This window comes from Hyperolius riggenbachi, chromosome 1 (assembly GCF_040937935.1).
Source record: "Hyperolius riggenbachi isolate aHypRig1 chromosome 1, aHypRig1.pri, whole genome shotgun sequence".
NCBI classification, from domain to species: Eukaryota; Metazoa; Chordata; class Amphibia; order Anura; family Hyperoliidae; genus Hyperolius; species Hyperolius riggenbachi.
The window spans coordinates 470,639,664-470,654,349 of record NC_090646.1 but is presented as its reverse complement, the minus strand read 5'-3'; the positions used below and the strand labels follow the sequence as shown (position 1 = coordinate 470,654,349).

Below are 14,686 nucleotides of genomic sequence, written 5' to 3'. Positions count from 1 at the left end.
GGGACAGAGAAGATGTAGGCCCACATATAAACTGAGAGCTATGGAGCAGCTCCATGAAAGTGATGCATGCTGCACACAGCATTTATAAACTTTGCTTTATACTGTATGTTTGAATCCTCAAAAGGGAATTCTTGCACCTGGAATTAGACTTGGTCTCTTGCACCTGGAAAGAATTCTAACAAGCGACTCCTCTATCCACACAGTTGTTGACTTGTCAGTTACTGTAGCGAGTTAATGAGTTTGAAGTCTTGTCGTATGGAAGAGACTAAGTGAACTTTCTGACAAATAAGGATCTGAGATTAGGTGTCACTTCTGTGCAATTTTTAGAAGATTATATTGTGCTATTATGACTATAGGAGTAACAGTAAAGTAGAGAGTGGATTCCGCACAATGTTGGTAGGATCAAACTTGCTTTATTAATTCACGTACATGACAGGCTAAAATCCAGCTTGTGGTGATGGATTTTAGCCTGTCATGTACGAGATTTAATAAAGCAAGTTTGATCCTACCAACATTGTGCGGAATCCACTCTCTACTTTACTGGACTTGGGGTCTGAGCAGCCCGCTTTTCCTGCACTGTTGGTGGACGGGGTTGTGAGCGGAGTTCCACCTATAGGAGTAACAGAATGTCATAACTTTTATCACAGTGGTCCTTCAAATAAAATCTGAAATGGCCAGGTAAGAAAGGAGGTTTAGTATGTTGGTAGTAAAGCAGTTACAGTAAGGTAGAAGACTGGAGCTCTCCTCTGTGTTCAGTGAACATACAGCTGCAGACCTGACTGTGCTCGGCAGATGTCAGGAGGTGAAAGAACTTGGCCTCTGTTAAGGAACCCGTGCCTCCTTTACCCTAAAGGTGAAGTCTCCACTTCTGAAATGTGACAGCAACATTTAGGTGTGAGCCAGGTGGCAATTCTCTGTGCGTATTATACAGTGAATGCTTTCTGTTCTTGCTTTTAGCACATTGCATGATTCATTGCATAGAAAGTGTTTTGGTTTTTTTGTACCTATGACTAATGTTAAGGGAGGGGTGTTCATTGTATGATCTCATTCAGTTGCTACAATAAGTATCCCTTAGCTGCACAGGGCAGGGATTGTTGTGATATGCAGGCAGCTTTCACCGTCAGACCTGCCACTGTATAAAACTAAATATATCACGTTAAGCTTTTGATTGTGACTGTATCTGGCCTGCATGAACATGCGGCATATTCTGTGGAGTCTGTGTGCCTGCACTAGTGACTGTTGTGACGCTCTGTGCTGTAGTCTCCCATAGTCAAGGAGGTATAGTCGGGGTACAGCCAGTGAGGTGCCAGCTCAGAGCACCTGCATAAACATGCGGCATATTGTGTGGAGTCTGTGTGCCTGCACTAGGGACTGTTGTGACGCTCTGTGCTCTAGTTGTCAAGGATCGCAAGGGCCGGTCCTTGATTGGGTCATTCGCTCAGAGTCAGAAACTCGGTCTCGCGATCACATTGCTCATAGATGACCATATGTGGATTTGCAAACCATGAACCGACTAGCCGAGAGGAGCGTTCTGACTCCAAAGGATTCACCACACACATAATTCAAATGCTTGCCACCACGTGCGAGTCAGCGCACGACTGTAACTATTTTAACACACTGAGAACACTGCAACTTAACCCTTAGCTGTATCTAGGGATCAGTGCCAAATCTGTATCTGTGCCCGATTCAAACATACGGGTTGTAAATACAAGATACACTAGAACGCAAGGTAACGTTTTCGGAGTAGTAAGTACGATTTTGTATGTTCAGGAACAGGTCATAACCGTAAAACAATTTTTAAATGTTTTAATAACAAAAATGCGTTACACACATTTACATACACTAACATATACACACACCGCTTGAAATAAAAGGGAAATGGTGAGGTTTACTTAGCTTAGCAGTCCTTGTGGGGTTATTGAAAGAAAGTCCAGTTCAAATGCAGGTATTGATATCCGAGTCCTTGAAACAAAGCATGTTATGGTAGTCCATGTGCTCTGGTCTCTTGGAGCACGTGTGTGAAGATCTTTAGTTGATGACATTTTGGGGACTAAAATGGTCGCCAATGGACCAGACTTTTATAAAAATCTGACTTAGTGGGCTGGCTTATCTGACAAGTAGGTGGGTTTACCTCCTGCGGAGCATGATGGGCATGGGTTTTTGTAAAATCATAGAATGACACCATTTACCAATAACCTGCGCCATTTCTGTCTGGATTGGCGCACAGCAAATCCGAGAGCAGATCTTTAACCTGCGGCCGATGTTGGATCAAATGACGCCAAATAGCAGTAAGGTATTGTGCGCTCAGCGAATGCAGAAGAACTCTGTTTCCAGGGCCCCTAATCTGCTATAACTTGGATGATCTATTAGGCTGATTTTTAGGAACCGGAAATATATTTGTCTTTTGTCTGCGATAACTACGTCTTGAATTATTAATAAATGGGACCTCCCCATTGTCCTGATGCAGCATTTCGGAGGGAAGGTTTGAGAGGGAACCAAAATGGACTGATCGCTATCTGCTGTACCGGCCAGCATTTGGTCCTCACACCTACATGTGAATAGCTGGTAAGGAAATAGAGTGGTGAGGGGCTCTAATTCAGAGTGAAGGGGAAAAAAGACATCTACTGTACATTTAAACAGAACTGACGTTCTGCTCTGCTTTGCAGAACGATACGGAATCGATAATCGTCTCGACTTCCGTATCATATCATTGACACTCGTCTCCTATAGTCAGGGCACGGTCAGTGTGGAGCCAGCTCGGAGTACCTGCATGAACATGTAGCATATTCTGTCTGTGTGCCTGCACTAGTGACTGTTGTGACGCTCTGTGCTGTACTCTCCCATAGTCAGGGAGGTATAGTCAGGGCACTGTCAGTGTGGTGCCAGCTCAGAGCACCTGCATGAACATGTAGCATATTCTGTCTGTGTGTCTGCACTAGTGACTGTTGTGATGCTCTGTGCTGTGCTCTCCAATAGTCAGGGAGGTATAGTCAGGGCACTGTCAGTGTGGTGCCAGCTCGGAGTACCTGCATCAACATGTGGCTTATTCTGTCTGTATGCCTGCTCTAGTGACTGTTGTGACGCTCTGTGCTGTACTCTCCCATAGTCAGGAAGGTATAGTCAGGGCACTGTCAGTGTGGTGCCAGCTCAGAGTGTGAGGCGTGCAGTAGCCTGGTTAGACTGGCAGGATTCATGCTGTATGAAGCTGCTACTCATCACAGGGTGTGTAATTATCACTGCATGTTCCTACATGACTTTTCAGGACATGCAAGGAGCAGTGTCTGTTTTGGTTACTATCTTTTGGCATATATTTTTCTTTTCCCTCCCTGTTTTTGTTATTTATAGGGTTATTGAAGAACACTTGAACTAAGAGCGATATGAAGGCTGACATATTTATTTCCTTTGAAACAATGCCAGTTCCCTGGCAGTCCTGCTGATCAGTTTGGCTTCTGTAGAGTCTCACCCACCTGAAACAAGCATGCAGCTAATCTTGACCGATTTCTGTCAGGAATACCTGATTGGCGTGCTTGTTCAGGGTCTATATAGCTAAAAGTATTATAGGCAGAGGATCAGAAGCCTCAGCAAGGCAATTACATTGGATAAAAGGAAATAAATAGGTCAGTCTCCATATGCTTCTCAGTTCAGGTGTGGTGTTTGCATTACATGAAATGGCAACAGTCAATTTTAATAGTGCACTGATGAGTTTAAAATTGCCCATTAATATTTGATCTAGAATTGTTGTGCAGCTTGGAGTTGTACATTGACTGTAGTGGAAGCTAAGATGTAGCAATCTTTTTCTTCTGTGGAGTAAATGGAGATGAGGTCAGTTCTTTCTGTGATCTGACCTTTGGTCAATGTGCATTGACCATCCTGTTATAAACTGTTACTAGACTTTCCAGAACCACTGAGGCCTCTTGCACACTGCAAGCAATTCAGATTCCGCTTTTCAATCTGTTTTTCAGATTCAGATTTGCAGTTTGCTCCTTGCACACTGCAAATCTGAATCGGAGGTAAAAACTGATTAAAAAGCGGAATCTGAATCGGAATCTCTTGCAGTGTGCAAGTAGCCTTAGGGTGCTGTGTATAGAGTTGCCACAGGAAGGATTGCCTAGCCATGTGCAGCCTGTGCACTGCTGGTAAATTTGCTACCTCACAAGACCTATTCATAAGGTCTTTGCAGCATAACTAGGACAACGCCTTCAAAGGCTGAACTTTTAACTTTGTGTAGTTGTTGAGGTGTCTCTCAAACTCTTCTAGTAAGATATGCCCACTAGGTACACCTTCCATATAGCAGTTTATACATAGAATACTGAAGAGAAAAAAAATATACGCCAGTGTTCTGATACTGTACCATCTGTGATTTTCCTTTATTTCGTTGCTCGTGGCACATAGGGCTGTGCTGTGGGTTAAACGTCCCTCATTATAGTAACACTTATTTCTTGGTAGAGCAACCCAAGAACTGTACGACTAACGCACAGTGTAATCTATAAAGCAGAGCACTTAGAAGTTGTCTCACCTGTGTCATGTGGCCACACAGTGTAGTTTTTCAGATACTATCTGTTTGAATTCCGTTTTGATTTCGGCCTTCAGAGTGCTATGTTGTGGATTTTAGTGACCTTGTTGTGTCACCTGGACTAGTAGGGTCTTGCAGGACAGGATGAAGACAATAATTCATTCCCTGAACATGTAGTGTGCCTGCATACTTCTGATGAGCAAAGTAGTATAAGAATGCATAGCATGTACACAAGCGCACATACCTATGTGTTGGCTGCCCTCACTATGAGGAAGTTGCCACTACAGAGTTCACATTCCTGCACATAGGCCTCGATTCATCAAGACTTATCGAATTGGTTAACGACAGTTCAGTAAAATACCAAATTCGTTAAGTTGATTTCAGGATTCATCAAATGTATCTACAGCTGTTAGCAAGCATTCGGTAATAATTCGGTAATCATTCGTCAGTGATGCGGTAATGATGCGCTAAAACGGAAGAAAGTGCAATTCATGAAAGTGGGCGTGGCTTAGCGTTACATTTAGGATTAGTTATCTCCTTCACTGCTCTGTCGTTATTCCTGTCAGATCATTGCTGACAGAGAAGATGGAGCCATTTGAAGTGGTTACCGATATGTATCAGCTGAGTGATTCAAAGGTGCAGAAGGGCAAGAATAAGGTCTAGAACCGTATCAATTTGCAAGAGAATGGATTTATTTGCTATAACAGGACATCGGCATTTCTCTTGAATCATCTTGTAAGAGAACACAGGCAGTGCCAGGGTTAACTAATTGCTAGCTGCACTATATTTTTTTTTTTTTTTTAGAAAAGGCTCCTATCAAGCCGCAGCTGGTGAAATTGTGGGGTTGTCCCAAGCCACTTCCAGAATCCTGGTCCAGGTGTTAAGCCCTATTCGGAATGTTGTTACGTAGTGTTCAAAGGACTGCCTTTTACCCACAATTCCATGGGAATCTTATGGCCTTGTGTTAAATTACCGCTGTAAAATGGAAATATCGACACGTTACCGAATGGTTACCCATATTTTATCGAATTCACACCGAAAGCGGAAAAACCTTAATGAATACAACTAGAAATCGCTAAACTTCGAATTCGGTAATTTAACAAACTGGAAAAAGTTATCTCAAAGACAATGATGAATCGAGGCCAACTTTTGCACCAGATTTGGCCTGTCTTGATCAGTCTGTCACAGTATTTCTGTTCTTGTTTCAGGACTTTAGTGTGTAATCCATGTCAGTGCTTGTCAGCGAAACAGTGAACCGTGAAGGGGAAGCCATTTTAAAGTGTACCTTTAGGAATCTAATGGTTTAATTTGCTTTAGAAACTGAAGCAAAGTCAGAGCCTATTAAAAACTACACCAAAGGATAACTGATGTAAGAGGGATATGGAAGGTGCCATTTTTTTTTTTTTAAACCATACCAGTTGCCTGGCATCCTGCTGATCTTTCTGTCACCTGTAGTATCTGAATCACACAGCTGAAACAAGCATGTGGCAAATGCAGTCAAACTTCTGATCTGCATGCTTGTTCAGGGTCTATGACTAAAAGTATTGGGGAAAGAGGATGGGCCGGACAGCTCCTCCATATTCCTCTCAGGCCAGTTGTCCTTTCACATGATATGATGTAGCCTTACAGTAAACTTAATGAAATTCCATATTGTCCATCCTCTTTTTTTTTTTTTTAAATTTAACCCCTGGCCATTTTTGCTGCAGGTGTGAAGATCATCTTTCGTGTTGCACTCATTCTCTTGAAGTTTACCCTTGGCACTTCTGAAAAGCTGAAGTCTTGTCAGGGTCAGTATGAAACAATGGAGAAGCTGCGGGCAATCGATCCGAGATGCATGCAGGAAAACTTCCTAATCCCAGAGGTGAGGATATAATTAAAACTGGACTTTTACATAGCTCCCAACTGTCCCTCTTTAGGAACCAAATCCCTCTACCCCTCTTTCTTCTTCATTGGGCTGCATTCACAAAGCATTACCGCATTCGGTAATGCTCAGAATAGCTGATTTTTACAGATCACCTTCCCAAGCTACAATTCACTAAGCCTATCACTGCACAGAAAATCAGAGATCCCGACTGGTGAGGTAAATTACAAACTTGTGCGGTAATTACCTCAGGAAATGTAAGTTCACAAAGATTTCTGCATTTCAATTACCGGGCAAATGTGTTTGGTCTTTTTCTCCAGCTCACAGCAGCCGATAACTGGCTCTCCCCAGGCTGTCTCTGTGCGGTGGATTTGACAGACAGCCTTTGGAGAGAGCCAGGCAGCCAATAGTTAGAGCCACACAGCCCTGCTTCTCACTCTGGTTTGATGCGATAGGGTATCTGTGGGTCTTTTAATGTATCAAAGCAGAGGAAGCTGACGATTCTGAGGGCTTTCCTGCATCCCTTTAGATGTGTAAATCTGTATTCTAGCATACAGAAGAGCTTCCCTGGTGGCTGCAGCACAGCTAAAGGGATGACTGGTATGCACAGGACAGAAAATTTCCCAGTGATGCACGCAGCTCCCTGCCTGCCTGCTGCCCTCCTACACGTTGGGAAGTGACACTTGCCAAGCAGGGCTTAGTGACTTGAGGCATGTTTGTTCTGTAAATTGCCAAACTTCTGCCCCATGTGGGAAAATGTTAGTGAATTTGGGGGAAAAAAAAGGGTAAAAAAAAAAACCCGCATGTGGTAATTTATCGTCCAAATTGATGTTACCGAACTGCCCATTGTGAATAGAGCCCAATGTCCCTTTTCAGGTCTGATGTACTTATCTTAATATATGTATTTTTTTTTATTTTTTTATTTTTTTTGCTGAAAAATGTTTACTTTACTCTAAACTTTATTCCCATACTTTAAATTGATATTTCTTATTTTCAAATGTTAATATGAAGGAAAATGAACTATGATAGAAGGATCCAGTGTGTATTGAATTATAAAACATATATTTTTCTTATGAAAACTTTATAGTATGCAAGAGTAGGGGTGTGGCAGGGGCATAGCTTAACCACTTGCCGACCAGGGGTGATTTGCCTGATCTGTGCTGCGTGGGCTCTCCAGCCCGCAGCACAGATCAGTATTATGCCAGGGCTATCAGACTTCCCCCCCCCCCCCCCCCCGCCCCCCTTTTTTTCCCCACTAGGGGGATGTCCTGCCAGGGGGGTCTGATCGCCGCCGGCCATCTGCGTTTTGCGGGGGGGGGGGGGGGCTCCTCAAAGCCCCCCTCCGCAGCCATTTCCGCCCTCTGTCTCCTTACCTCCCTCCCTCCCTCTCTCCGTAATGCGCAGGACGGAGTTCCATCCTGCGCATTGAAGGATAGGCTTCCGCCTATCAGATGCTGGCGATCCCCGGCCAATCAGAGGCCGGGGATCGCCGATCTGCCCTACGGCGCTGCTGCGCCGTAGGATGTAAACAGCAGGGATTTCTTCCCCGCCTGTTTACATTTTGCCGGCGAGCCGCGATCGGCGGCTTTCCGGCTGTTCACGGAGGCACCCTCCGTGAACTGACATGGAAAGGCCGCTCGATCGAGCAGCCGTTTCCATGGTAACCCGCAGACGACCAGTTTACGCCAATCGGCGTTAGCTGGTCGTCAAGAGGTTAAGGGCCCATTCACACTTACAGTTTTGAAAGCGCTAGTGTAATAAAACCCCATGGGCCCGTTCTTACTTGGGCGATTTGCGCTAATCGCTGCAAATCGTGAAACGCAAACGCGTAGCCTGCACCATTTTTAGGCGATTTCCCGGTGATTGTGTTTCAGTGCTATAGAAGCGCTAAGCGCGGTCGCGGAGAAATCTCTGCACTGTCCAGTGATTTTTTTTTTTTCCGTGAAACCGCGGAAAAATCACTCCTGCAAAACGCCGGCAAAAATCGCCGTTGTTTTGCGCTTCTAAGTGTGATTGGGCCCTAAGTGTCCCTTTCTTATCTTAAATGTTGGGAGGTATGACTTTTTTTTTTTTTCTTGTGACCAACCCGTGTGTGTGTGTGTGTGTGTGTGTGTGTGTGTGTGTGTGTGTGTGTGTGTGTGTGTGTGTGTGTGTGTGTGTGTGTGTGTGTGTGTGTGTGTGTGTGTGTGTGTGTGTGTGTGTGTGTGTGTGTGTGTGTGTGTGTGTGTGTGTGTGTGTGTGTGTGTGTGTGTGTGTGTGTGTGTGTGTGTGTGTGTGTGTGTGTGTGTGTGTGTGTGTGTGTGTGTGTGTGTGTGTGTGTGTGTGTGTGTGTGTGTGTGTGTGTGTTTTAGGGCTCGTTCCCACTATCGCGAATCTGCATGTGTCCAACGCATGCAGATCCGCACATGTAATGCAAGTGGATGGGCCTGTTTCCACTGTAGCGTTGTTGAGGTGCGTTTTTTTCAGCGTGAAAAAAACGCACAAAAGAGCCAACGATTTCGCCTGCGTCGGGAATCCGTGCGAATCGCCGCTAATGTATTTAATAGTAAAAACGCATGCGTTTGTTACATGCGTTTTTACCCGCGATTTCGCGTGCGATTTCGCACCTTTTTCAATTTTATTTGGCCCTGGCAGTGTCATGGTTAATTTCGCATGGCACCCTGCCATGCGAAATCGCGGGTAAAAACGCATGCGGAAACGCATCCGCATGCGTTTTTACAAGCGTCGGAATGCGGCCGAAATCGCGTCGCAACAGTGGAAACAAGCCCTTACACTAATCACCCCTTGCGTGTTAGGCTAGAAACCTTTTCTAATCGCTAGTGATTTGAAAAATCTTTTGCTAATTCAATGCTATGGGGGATTTTTATAAAATCACATCGCTCAAGTGGGATCACACCCAAAGCATTACATTAGCAAGAGCTTTTTTTAAATCGCTGAGCGCTCAGAAAATTGCTCCTAGTGGGTTTCTGGCCTTACACATGGAAGAGGGGACTGCACACTTGTAGCTTTCCTATTACATTTTCAGAAATTCCCTATTCTATTTGGAGGTACCCTGTTGAGCAGCAGGTGACCTAGGCCACAACCTTAACAGCCATTGCAGAAATCCAGGTCTTAGGCCTTGTTCACATTATAAATCGCCAGCACAATCGCAAGCGCTGAGTGATTTGGTAGCGCTTTTCTAAGTGCTTCTAGAGTGATTTGCACTTAGAAAAGCGCTTTTCTGTAGCCTTTTTTTTTTTTCACTTCATGGGTATAAAACAATACTCAGTACAAATATGTATGCAAGGTTTGGTTTGTATTCAAATAATCAAAACTGTGGCAGCCATGAATGTATACACTGCGTTTGCAACATTCTACAGTCTATTTTTTTTTTTAAATCTTGCATATTAGTTTTAGAATGCAAGCCAATCCTTGCATACAAATTTGTATTGAGTATTCATACTCTAAGTGTGCATTGATTTTTATTTTTTATTTTTTTTGTGTTCTGAGGGCAGGGATCTTTATATCTATAGCACCCCCGAACAATTAATTATAATTCTGAAGTTCATGGTGCGCAGATTTAAAGAGAATCTGTACTCTAATGTTCTTACAATAAAAAGCATACCATTCTATTCCTTATGTTCTCCTGTGCCCCTCTGTGCTGTTTCTGCCACTCCCTGCTGCAATCCTGGCTTGTAATTAACAGTTTTAGGAAGTGTTTACAAACAAATGACTGGCTTCTAACCAGAGTATCATAGGCTGAGAACTAGCTTACTGTGTGACTCATGCAGAGCTTGGAGGGGGTGTGTAAAGCTTCTGCCAATGACAAGCAGTGCTGCACATTCCAGCCTCTGCCCGACAGACAAGACAGAGGAAAGGAGATAAGATTTATTACAGAGACAGTGCAAGTAGAAAAGGCTGCAGTAAGACAGACCGCATTAGAACAGGTATAAGAACTTATAGAATAGAAGAAATACGGCTCAAAATTTTGTTAGTCTCTTTAATATGTTTATTTTATAGAGCTAGCCATACACCAATCAATTTTGATTGTACAATCTTTTGTAGTATTACCACATCAGTATAGTAAAAGAACCAACAGCTTGAAAGGTATCCTAACTGACCTTCGCTGTCGTTGCTCTCTACCTTATCCCTTCAGTCACTGTACTTTTGAAAACTCCATGCCTTGCCCAGGCAGGGCTGTGTGCCTCCTGGCTGTGCTCTCATGGCTGGGAGCATTCTGCACTTACATAGCATAAGGGCTGTGAACACAGCTTCCAGAGCCCATGTTCTACTGCAGTTTACTGCCTATGATTTGAGATCTTACTTTCTGAGATAGTCATTCTGACCATATAAAGGGGTTGATGGTGTTGGGGCACTGGTCACAAGGCTGTATGGGGCTCAAACACCTGTGTTAGAACCAGTATATGAAATAATGTTCAGCCTTTCTGACTAAAGTGTTGTGGAAAAAATGAAAAGCCGTTGGTAGCTTGCAGCCATCCGCATTGTATAAAATGTGAGCATGGTTTGTAATCCTACAAGGCTCTACTCCAACACGGTGCGGGGAGACAGATTTATCTGATGTAAAATTCACACAAATATTTGTGTATGAGTGTGCCTAATATATGAATGGTGGTGGGTAGCAGACCAGCTGTTTTCATACTTTTTTGTATATACTGTATTTTTTGAACTATACGATTCACTTTTTCTCCCCCCCAAAAGTGGGGAAAAAGTCACTGCATCTTCTAGTCCAAATACAGGGAGTTCCTGACTTTAACGCCTGCCAATACATACCTCCAACCCGCTGCAATGTCGGGGACTCCCTGTAGTGTGCCCATGCAGAGGAGGACATGGGGACACAAAGAGGCATAGAGGAGGACCCGAGGGGGACACAGGGAGACACAAGAGGTACAAAGGGGGCATAATCCACAAGATGCCCCTTCACCATGGATGCACCAGGTTTAGTATATATTTCCCCCCCCTGGTTTGTGTCCTCTAAACCTTGGTGCGTCTTATGGTCAGGAGCGTCTTATAGTCTGAAAAAAATAAGTTACATATCATATACAGTAAGGGGCTCTATAATAGAAAAAGCTGCACAAACCGGTGACTTTAAAGTTATAATTTATTGTACATTAAAATAGTTACTTTTTTAAATGAACAGATTGTTATGCTGGGCTGCTGCTGTGATTTGCTGGGTGTTTGTGGTTCAGAATGTATCAGTGCGCTCTGCTTAGATCTTCTCTAACCCTAATCTCTGTCTCTTTTCTCTGGAGATTGTGGAATTGCAGATCACAGAACGGGATGTAGAACGTGAACATTTGATCCAGCTGAAGAAATGGAAGGAAGAATTTGGAGAGCTGCAGTATAAATCCCCCTCCCGCATGCATGGGGCCAAAGCAATTAGTGAGTCCGACCCAATAGGCCACAAGCCTTTAGCACACTCCCCTTCCATTATCCTCCCATCCAATGTAAACACTGGGAAGAAGACCAAGGAACAGAAGCAGGAAGAGAAGGAGCAAGAAAAGCAACGTGCTAAAGAGATGAAGGAGAAGGAAAAAATGGAAAAAGAGAGAAAAAGGGTAGAAAAGAAAAAGAGCAAAGGAAAAGGTGACCAGTCCAATGGGACTGTGAAAGAGAAAAACGGAAGTGAGGGGTCCAGAAATCACCGGCAGGAACCGGTACAGCCTCTCTTGGCCAAAGACGACCAGAAAGCCAACCAAGACTCTTTAAATGTGCATCAGTCCAGTGAGAGCTTATGCTCCAAAGAGAGTGAAGACACCTATTTATAACTTCCACAGGTTCCACCATGTGATCAGTTGACCACAGCGATCACCGCCAACTGTGTGCTTTTGGAGTCTTTCAACTGCTCTACTAGCAATTCCTCAGCAAGAGCAAGGAATTGTATGAGAATAAATGGTGAAAGTGCAGGGACTGGCCTTATTGTTCCATTTGATAAAGAAAAGCGTTTGTAGGACTCCTCTTGGTTTTTCTGGACTGTGTCCTGTGTACTTCCACAAGTCCTCATCAATCAGAGATTACAAGACACTCATTATGTATTGCACTGGGTTTCTTTGTGTCTCTGCAGATGGGAATGACGATAGGGATCAAATGGTTACCTAGAACTACCACCCAGTATAAGCTGCAAGGGAGCCTTTCTGTATTGTGACTGATGTCTGTGTAACAGTTGCTGGCCATGTGTCAGTGTAATGGGTGCTGGCCATGCGCCCTGTGCTCTATTCCATTCCACAGGTTATGCTGCTGAGAGCAGAGTTTTCTACTATGCACAACGAGTTCATTGTTTCCAATTTACATGGGACCAAGCGGAGAAATGAAACAGACAGAAACTCTTCCTCCATCCCACAGACGCTCTTTGTACCAATAAATGGATTAGAGGAGTCTGAGTTGTGCTCCATCGCCCAGCACAATGGCGTGTCTGTTGAATTCCCTCTTTCTTCATGCTGTACGAGAAGAGGAAGTCAGAGTTTGCCTCTTGGGTCTCTGGGAGTGACTCTGGGGATGAACTGTATACTGTTACCTGACCAAGTGACACTATTCCTCCCTCCTCCTGACACTGCAGGGAAGGGCTTGTATTCCACAGTGTATTATACAGTTACACTAAACACAGCCAAGCAGGAATATTTATTTATCTATGGTATTAGCTGTTGCGAAAAATAAAGACACTTGCCAATATTTAGATTACAGTAAAATCACCTAGCGTGTCATTTTTTTTCTAAATATTCATAAGCTAACTGTATAGTAAGTGTACATTTTTTGAACTTCTTTATGAACCTGATATCCCCAGACAGATGATTCACGTCATTAAACAGTCTTGTACAACTGCCTGTGTTTATTTAAATGAAAACATAGATGCTTTTTCCCAGCAAGCTCCAGTCTATATTTTGCTGCTAAGTGGGAGCAACTTCATAAGAGAATTGAAGAGATCTGTTTATCCTAACTAAATGTGGAGGAGAACATTTACCCTATAATAAAACCCATCCATACCCTGTGAGTCTGTGACACAGAGCAAATATGCTGCCTTTAGTGTCTTGACCTCTGACCTTTATGCACGTTGCAGGTCTATTTTCAGTTGTGGCAGTATTTCCAGTGGGCAATTGCCTAAAATAGATCTGCAATTACTAACAAAGCTGTTAGCTCATGGAGTGATGCAGACAATACTTTCTGATGCTAGAAATATTATGCTTGCAAACAGTCAGGGCTGGTGCACACCAAGAGCGATTCTGAGGCCCAGTGCACACCAAAAACCTCTAGCAGCTCTGCAAAACGCTAGAGGTTTTTGAAGCAGATTTCTGAGCCATTCTAGGCATGTTTAGGGCTCTTTCACACTAGAGGCTGCGGTAGAAAAGGCTGAAACTCAGCCTTTTGCTTAAAGGGATACTGTAGGGGGGTCAGGGGAAAATGAGTTGAACTTACCCGGGGCTTCTAACTGTCCCCCACAGAAATCCTGTGTTGGCGCAGCCACTCACTGATGCTCCGGCCCCGCCTCCGGTTCACTTCTGGAATTTCAGACTTTAAAGTCTGAAAACCACTGCGCCTGCGTTGCCGTGTCTTCGATCCCGCTGATGTCATCGAGAGCGCACAGCGCAGGCCCAGTATGGTTTGTGTCTGCGCAGTACACTCCTGGTGACATCAGCAGGAGCGAGGACACGGGCGAGCAGGCGCAGTGGTTTTCTGACTTTAAAGTCAGAAATTCCAGAAGTGAACTGGAGGCGGGGCCGGAGCATCGGTGAGTGGCTGCGCCAACACAGGATGTCTGCGGGGGACCATTAGAAGCCCCGGGTAAGTTCAGCTCATTCCCCCCCCCCCCCTACAGTATCCCTTTAACGCCAATACGTAACGTTTTCAAAGCGTTGTACAGCTCATATGAAAACGTGTTTTGTTTTTTTTTTCCTATAAAAATAAGTGAACAAGTCAGCTGTAAAACGCTTTGAAAACGCTGAAGTTGGCGTTTTCCATTGACTATCAGTGAAACGCCAACAGCCAACTTCGGCTGTAAACAGCCCTGAAAAAGCTCAGAGGAGCTTCAAAACGCAACGCCCGAAAAAGCTGCTTTAGGTGTGAAAGGTAAAATGAAAGTCTATGGACTTTTATTTTACCTTGTAAAACGCCGAAACTAGCCTCTAGTGTGGAAGGGCCCTCAAGGGTTTTCTAAACATGCCTAGCGTTTTTGGGGTGTTTTTGTGTAGCAGATTACAAATATTATTCCAGTGAAGCTGTAACTGAACAGCTACTGTAACAAAAACGCCTGGAAAGCCGCTCTGATCTAGCATTTTCAGAGCAGTTTGAGCTTTTCCTATACTTTACTATACATTGAGGCA

At 44.0% G+C, this 14,686-nt stretch overlaps 1 protein-coding gene across 1 annotated transcript in view; it reads left to right on the top strand.

Annotated features, from left to right (window-relative positions):
* Window positions 1–13,234, top strand: part of TBC1D10A (TBC1 domain family member 10A) — a 101,379-nt gene extending 88,145 nt beyond the window's left edge. The window contains exons 8-9 of the mRNA XM_068240486.1: window positions 6,220–6,374; window positions 11,624–13,234. Of these exons, the coding sequence (XP_068096587.1) occupies window positions 6,220–6,374; window positions 11,624–12,139 (671 nt within the window). The 3' untranslated portion in view covers window positions 12,140–13,234. The remainder of the gene's footprint in view (window positions 1–6,219; window positions 6,375–11,623) is intronic.
* The last annotated feature ends 1,452 nt before the right edge of the window (window positions 13,235–14,686 follow it).